The 6,819-nt window shown below is 41.0% G+C and overlaps 2 protein-coding genes across 2 annotated transcripts in view; both read right to left on the bottom strand.

Annotated features, from left to right (window-relative positions):
- LOC107574170 (histone H2A-like) overlaps positions 1–6,819 on the bottom strand; it is a 17,026-nt gene that overhangs the window by 1,677 nt on the left and 8,530 nt on the right. The gene's annotated exons all lie outside the window — the stretch shown is intronic.
- The window catches only part of LOC107574168 (doublesex- and mab-3-related transcription factor A1-like), a 1,582-nt gene continuing 311 nt past the window's right edge, over positions 5,549–6,819 (bottom strand). The window contains exons 1-2 of the mRNA XM_016260631.1: positions 6,735–6,819; positions 5,549–6,310 (exon numbers count right to left, since the gene is read on the bottom strand). The exon at positions 6,735–6,819 is cut by the window's right edge and continues 311 nt beyond it. Coding sequence (XP_016116117.1) covers positions 5,655–6,310; positions 6,735–6,819 — 741 coding nt within the window. The 3' untranslated portion in view covers positions 5,549–5,654. The remainder of the gene's footprint in view (positions 6,311–6,734) is intronic.

Raw genomic sequence — 6,819 nt, 5'->3', positions numbered from 1 at the left:
AGCAAGTCTAGGAGTTTAAGGCGAGTCTAGAAACGAACTGTAATAAAACCGGGACAGATCTGGACTCTGCAGAACATCAGCAATGAAGGCATATCTGAAGCACGAGCTTATCGTTCATCCAGATATCCAGCAGAGCAAAGCACATGGGTTTGAAACATGGTTAAAGGACAACTCTAGAGAAATGTTTAAATTATTTAAATATAACTCGGTGCATTGAGTTAGAAAGCACAGCTTGGGAGGTGGATTGTCTTTGTTTATTCATGAAGATTATGGATTTAAAATTAGGATGATACAATTGCCGTGTATGTGTTGAGCTCAGCTGCTCCTGGAGGAGGAAGTGTTATTTACAGAGCATCTGATGCCAGTGTTCCAGATCGTAATGATACTCAGGCTGTGTTAGTTTGATCTATATTCAGCGTTCCAGCAGAAGCTCTCTGGTTCAGTGTGATTGTGTGGCTCTGAAAAGAGCCTTTGGGGGTCCTGCGCTGCTGCAGCGGCGGGTTAAGCGCGCTCTCCGCGGATGCGGCGGGCCAGCTGGATGTCTTTGGGCATGATGGTGACTCTCTTGGCGTGGATGGCGCACAGGTTGGTGTCCTCAAACAGACCGACCAGATAAGCCTCGCTGGCCTCCTGCAGCGCCATGACAGCGGAGCTCTGGAAGCGCAGGTCCGTGCCCAGATCCGGCCCGCACACTGAAAACATGCACTAACTATTTCCTCCGGCCCAGATCCGGCCCGCACACTGAAAACATGCACTAACTATTTCCTCCGGCCCAGATCCGGCCCGCACACTGAAAACATGCACTAACTATTTCCTCCGGCCCAGATCCGGCCCGCACACTGAAAACATGCACTAACTATTTCCTCCGGCCCAGATCCGGCCCGCACACTGAAAACATGCACTAACTATTTCCTCCGGCCCAGATCCGGCCCGCACACTGAAAACATGCACTAACTATTTCCTCCGGCCCAGATCCGGCCCGCACACTGAAAACATGCACTAACTATTTCCTCCGGCCCAGATCCGGCCCGCACACTGCAGAGGGACTTCTATTACTGTGTGTAGCCCAGACACTTCAAGCCAGATCTGGCTGAGACTCGGCTTGGTCCCCGGGCCAAATGAAACTGCTCAGTGTAATTCAGCAGCGAAACACAAATACAAACATTTAAAAAGATTAACGGCTTTAATTATAAAATTACCAAATACTTTAATATATATATATATAAACAATAAACAAATGCACTACAATATAAACATTAACACACTTTTTAAAGCACAAAATAAGTAAATTATATTTACAGTATATTATAGAAAATAAAAAAAAACATTATGTAGCAAACAGGGATGGCATACTTCAGGTCCGTTCAGTTCTTATGTTAAGTATGATTTTAATCACATTATACGGCATATGCTTTAAAAGTTTCCGTTCACTCTACAAATGTGCGCCTGCTCTAGTGCAGCAGACAGATTAGGCCTCCATTCAAGAACAGAAGATGCACTTACATTTTACGGCTTTCTCTTACATATCTACAGTGCTTTTCCGTGTCAGAGCTCCCCCACCGGCAGTGTTACCACAAAATAAATATTATTATTAAATTCAGATTGCATATATTAAATTGTGTTAGCGGGTGTAATGCTACAACAGCGTGCTCAGTGTAGTTTGATTTACAAACAAATGACTCTTTTTAAAGGTTAAGTGAATTAAATCAGACAGAGCCACCGGTATAGATATGTTAGGCGCCACAGCGCGGTCCGATATGATTCAATAGCAATCTCTCGTTGAAAAAGACGAATCGAATGACTGATTTTTTAGCAAACTGGAACTCCATATCATTTCATTAGTTGACATTATCGTGCACTGGATAGAGCTCAACAGTTTTTTTCCATTAAAAAATGACATAATGTTTCTAATCTCTAAAGAGACCGTACTTAGGTCTCCGGCGCTCCAGGAATTGAGTTAGACACCCCGCTCTAATCAAACAAAATAATGATTTGGACAATAGAAGAGACCTTCAGCTTTTTGTTATATTATTTTTGAGGAGGTTCAATTTCTTTGGCATTAAAGCTTCTTATGTCTTCTGTTCTATGCAGTGCTCTGCTGGGCAGCTAATATCACTGTGGATGATACAGTAAAAAGTTACAGTACAGTTTCAGTAAAAGTTACAGTAAAAAATGTCAGTTACAGTAAAAAATACCGTACAGATCTCAGCATACCCACTTTAGTTGAATATAATCCAAAATGTATTTTTTGTTATTTTATTGAACTGAATGCCAGCTTAAACAATGCACAGTGCATTGCACACACATTACATTTCATGTAAATCATGCATGCTAACACACGTTTTCTATTTAATTTTTTTAAATTTGAAAGTAGACATTTCACTCTCTATAAATATATTTATCATACATGAAGTTTCGAAGTTTCTCGCTCAAGACCGAGACGGCAGAAAGCGCAGAAAGCGTTTGCTTTAATTATTTTACAGAAGCGCAACGTTTCTTTGTTATTCAGAGTGAACACAAATAAACATAGAGGCTTTACAGATTCGAAAGATGTATTACTTTTATCTGTATGTCCAAAATGTACGGAGTATTTTAAGAGCAAGTGAGCGCAGCTGTCCATCTGTCCTGCTGTGAGCGCGCTGCTCTTCAGCTTCCACACACACACTTCTCCAGTTAACATTAGACTGAGCGGCCATGTAAAGCTGTTACTACATACATCTTTCAGATGAAAAGCCATATCTGAGGTCGATGAATGATGGGCGGGCGTCTGGATGTCCTGCCCGATGTACTGTATTATTACCTCATAGGCCAGCCGTTAACGATCTGTCCGTCACGGACTGCGTACTTCATCCACTTAACCAGCCTCACCAGAGCAAACAGGAGGAGAGCATAAAGAGACAGGGCAACTAGAATTGAGTTAAAAATTAAAATATACAGTTTACAGTTTATTTATATAAAAGGTATATTTGTGTATAAAGTTGGGTATCATAGTGTTATTACGATTCTCTCCTGGTGGAATGAGTCCTGAACCATCTTCAAGAAGCGCCTAAAACACATCTGTTCCACCTTTATTTGACCCTCTAACGCTAACACTTTCTATTCTATTTCTATTATTTAAAAAAATCTTTTAGACTTGCATTCTATTCATTTACTAACTGTTTTTTTTTCTTAAAAAACACTAGCTTCTCTATTATTTTTATTTGTTTTCTTTTTATTTATTATACAGTTAACAAAAGCAAAAAAGGCCTCTAACACTAGCTTGCTCTGTTCTTTCTATTCTATCTGTTTTCTGTTTATTTATCATATAATTAATAAAAAACTAACACGCACACGCTTTATGAAGAGCAGTCTAGCGCTGTCTGTTTCTGAAACATCAGTGTTTGTTCAGACACACGGCTGATGTATTTAACTGTACGTATCTGTGAAATTATCTCCACTGAGCAGCATATTAGTACAATGAATACAGGATTGTTCCATGTGTAAAAACACTTTAACATTCATGTCTCAAAACCAACCCACCACATAGCAAATATTTACACACATCAGGAACACAGTGACCTTAAAAACACTAAACACTGGCAGCATTACAAGAGCACTGCGGTACATGACACACATCTATCAGACACGGTGCAATATGCAGTTTGCAGACTCCGCCGTCTGGGTTTTCTTCATGTTCCTCACACTGTATGTCCATCTCTCTGGTCTTCAGCACATGTTCAGAGGCACAGCATCATGTGGACGGCGCTCACAACATCACTAACAGCACAATTTTACAGCACATTCTCATTTTATTTTGCTCGAGTAAACTGAATTAAATGAATTTATATTAATGAAAAAGGCTTTGTCCTCTCCAGGAGCTCAGACATGACAAGCTTCACACATCAGAACCAGAGATGTTGTGTGTCAATCACTAGGTGGCGCTCTGTCAATATGTTCAGCAGTAGAGACTGACACGAAACACATTTCTGTGTGAAACAGGACTCTTGTGGTGGTCTGTGTCTGAGCTCAGCTGCTTCTCAAAAGGACGCATGATGACGTTCATAATGTCTTTCTTTGTTTCTAAAAGCACAGAAGGATTTGAGGCTTGGCCTTCAGTAATTAAGCATGTTTTCAGTCAGTGCTAGTGTTGATCAGAAGCATTGCTAGTGGAGCTGTTAGTTTAATGTCAGTTCTCAGAAGTGAAGCTAAATAAATAAAACAATAACGGTTTCAACGGTGAGCCTAGACTAGAACTGTTCACGTTTTCAAATCGATGCATAGTTCGTGTAATATGAGAACTGGTCCGATGTCTTCTGCCTGATTGATTACAGGTGTTCAGATAAAGTAAGGACAAAGCAAAGCAAACGTGTCTAGACTGGTTTTGATTGTATACGAGCTACACTGGTGTGAAGACGCTGTCATCCTTCATTTCTCACTCATCTTGTAATCGTGTGGTTAGTGTTTCTCAGCCCCATCGGCGAGGATTAATATTGTACAGTATACGTGTGTGCTTATATTATCACTAAATGCTCATGAAATAGCAACATTGTTTTGTTTTTATGACTCTGACTGCAGTTTGAACTAATTTGTTAAAATGTTGACTGCATATTGGTGTTTAGTTCCTTATATTTTCTCTAAAACATGAATTTGTATGTGTCTGTATAATGTGTGAATATACACGATTCAGTCTGATTGTATGTTTCATGTAAAACTGTACCTTTCTGGATGCATTTGCATTATTTTATTAGTCTGAAATGTTTGTGGCCAAATTAAGGATTGATTAATTGTGTTTTTGGGGTGGATGGAAGTCAACTTGAGAAGAGATTTTATCATGATGCTCACTTGTGTGTTTTAAAACTGTTTTATGTTTGATATATATATATTATTTAATTTTATTTACTTGTACAATGTTGCTTTTTTGGCAACCTTTTTGTTTTGTCAATATTACGTGATTTGAGGAAATTTTCCTTTTAGACAACAACAGTTTTTACGCTGAATTGAGTAGAAAGCTGTTTGATTATTACTGAAGCGCTGCATTTTTTTATTATTATTTATTTTTTTACAATACTATTAAACCCAATATTCCGGTTTTGAGTGTCAACGTTAACTACTTTTTTCAGAAGATCAGAGTTAATGTAAGATCATGTTGTCAGAATTTAACTCAAGGAATTTGTAAACTAACAGCTGTAATCAAAGATAACTACGACATATCAACTATTACTGAATCATCACTATGAAACATTAACGATTTACAGCAACAGCATCAAATGTTATATCGGTGTTAATACTAACTCTTCTAGCATCCCAAATCTATTCATTTGCAAACACTGCAGATGTTCCTGTAAAGCAGCAGTTTCATACCGTTTCATTATTCGCAGGAAAATCTCATGTAATAATCATTTTAATGTGTTTACAGATCAGACAGCTGTATTGATTTATAGTGGTTTTATTTAACCAGTCTACAATCAGTCCAGTTTCCATACTAAGCTTTATTAACAAACTGTGACTTTTTCAAATATGCATAAAAATATACAGCATTTACAAAAAATTATGTATAAAACTATGTGTGTATAAAACTGTAATTGCTTCCATGAGCTGCTTGCGACTCGATCTCAAATCACGACACGCTTGTACACTGTACAGTAGTTTAATAAAGAGAGAGACTGAGGCTTGGATTATTTGTCGTGGCTGAGGCTGGAGTAAAACACTGCGGGGCTGAAAGTGTCTTTGGGGTAAGGCAGGTCCCGCAGGGCCCCGGGGAGCGGATAGTCTGCTGGGGGCCGCAGGGACAGCGCCGGGACAAACGCAGGCGTCAGATACGGAGGAATGAAGCTGGGTGTTGAGTAGGCCAGTCGCAGCGGAGCGATGGCAAAGCGAGGGTTTAACCCCAGCAAACCGGAGGAGGCGTGGAGGGGAGAGAACGCTGATCTGGAGCTGAAGTGTCTTAGAGGAGCTTCTGTGAGGCAGACGGCAGACGACCGGGAGATGGGGAGGTTCTCCGACAGAGGCACGTCTCCGCTTGAGTTCTGGCCCTCCTGAGAACCCAGCAGCAGTTCAATGGCCCTCACCACGTCTCCCGAGCAGGCCTTCAGCGCCGACTCAAGAGCGTCTCGCTTGACACGAGGGAAGATCTTCGTCAGAACAGCAGCGGGGTTTCGCCCGCTCGTTTTGGAAAGCTCTTCTTTGGGTTTCTCCGACTCGCTGCCGGACTCCAGATCTGATCCGGGAGACACGCTGTCGTTTAACGGCTCACTCAGCGCAGGTGTGTGCGGGCTGAACAACGCCTGATCCATCAGTCCGCTCAACACACTGCACTTATTTAGGTTTGTCTCTGCAGAAATAAAACAGTGTTTAGTTCATAGCAGGCAACAGAACGGAAGTCACTGGTTTCACTATAAACACTCACAATACATTACGTTAAACATTAAATGGACTAAATGCAAATCTACTGAGAAGGATGAATTCTGTTAGCATTTAAAGGGATCATATGATGCGATTTCAATTGTTCCTTTCTCTTTGGAGTGTTACAAGCTCTTGGCGCATAAAGAAGATCTGTAAAGTTGCAAAGACTAAAGTCTCAAATCCAAAGAGATATTATTTATGAAAGTTCAGAGTCAGCCACGTCTACCTAAAACACCTCGTTCTAACACGCCCCACATACCTACATCACTATGTGGGAGGATTTGCATAACGCCGCCCAAATGTTCACGCAAAGAAAGAAGGTGTAACTTTTATTCTCGCTGTAGTATTGTTGCCGCCCTCGCTCGCTGCTGCCGCGGGGTAAAGCATCTGCAGCTCCTCCTGCGCCTGCTGCCTCCGCAGCGCCACCTGCGCCGCCAT

The sequence above is a fragment of the Sinocyclocheilus grahami genome, unplaced genomic scaffold (genome assembly GCF_001515645.1).
Source record: "Sinocyclocheilus grahami isolate Dianchi unplaced genomic scaffold, SAMN03320097.WGS_v1.1 scaffold2133.1, whole genome shotgun sequence".
NCBI lineage: Eukaryota > Metazoa > Chordata > Actinopteri > Cypriniformes > Cyprinidae > Sinocyclocheilus > Sinocyclocheilus grahami.
The sequence above is the reverse complement of the archived record's forward strand: the minus strand, read 5'-3'. Positions and strand labels throughout refer to the sequence as shown.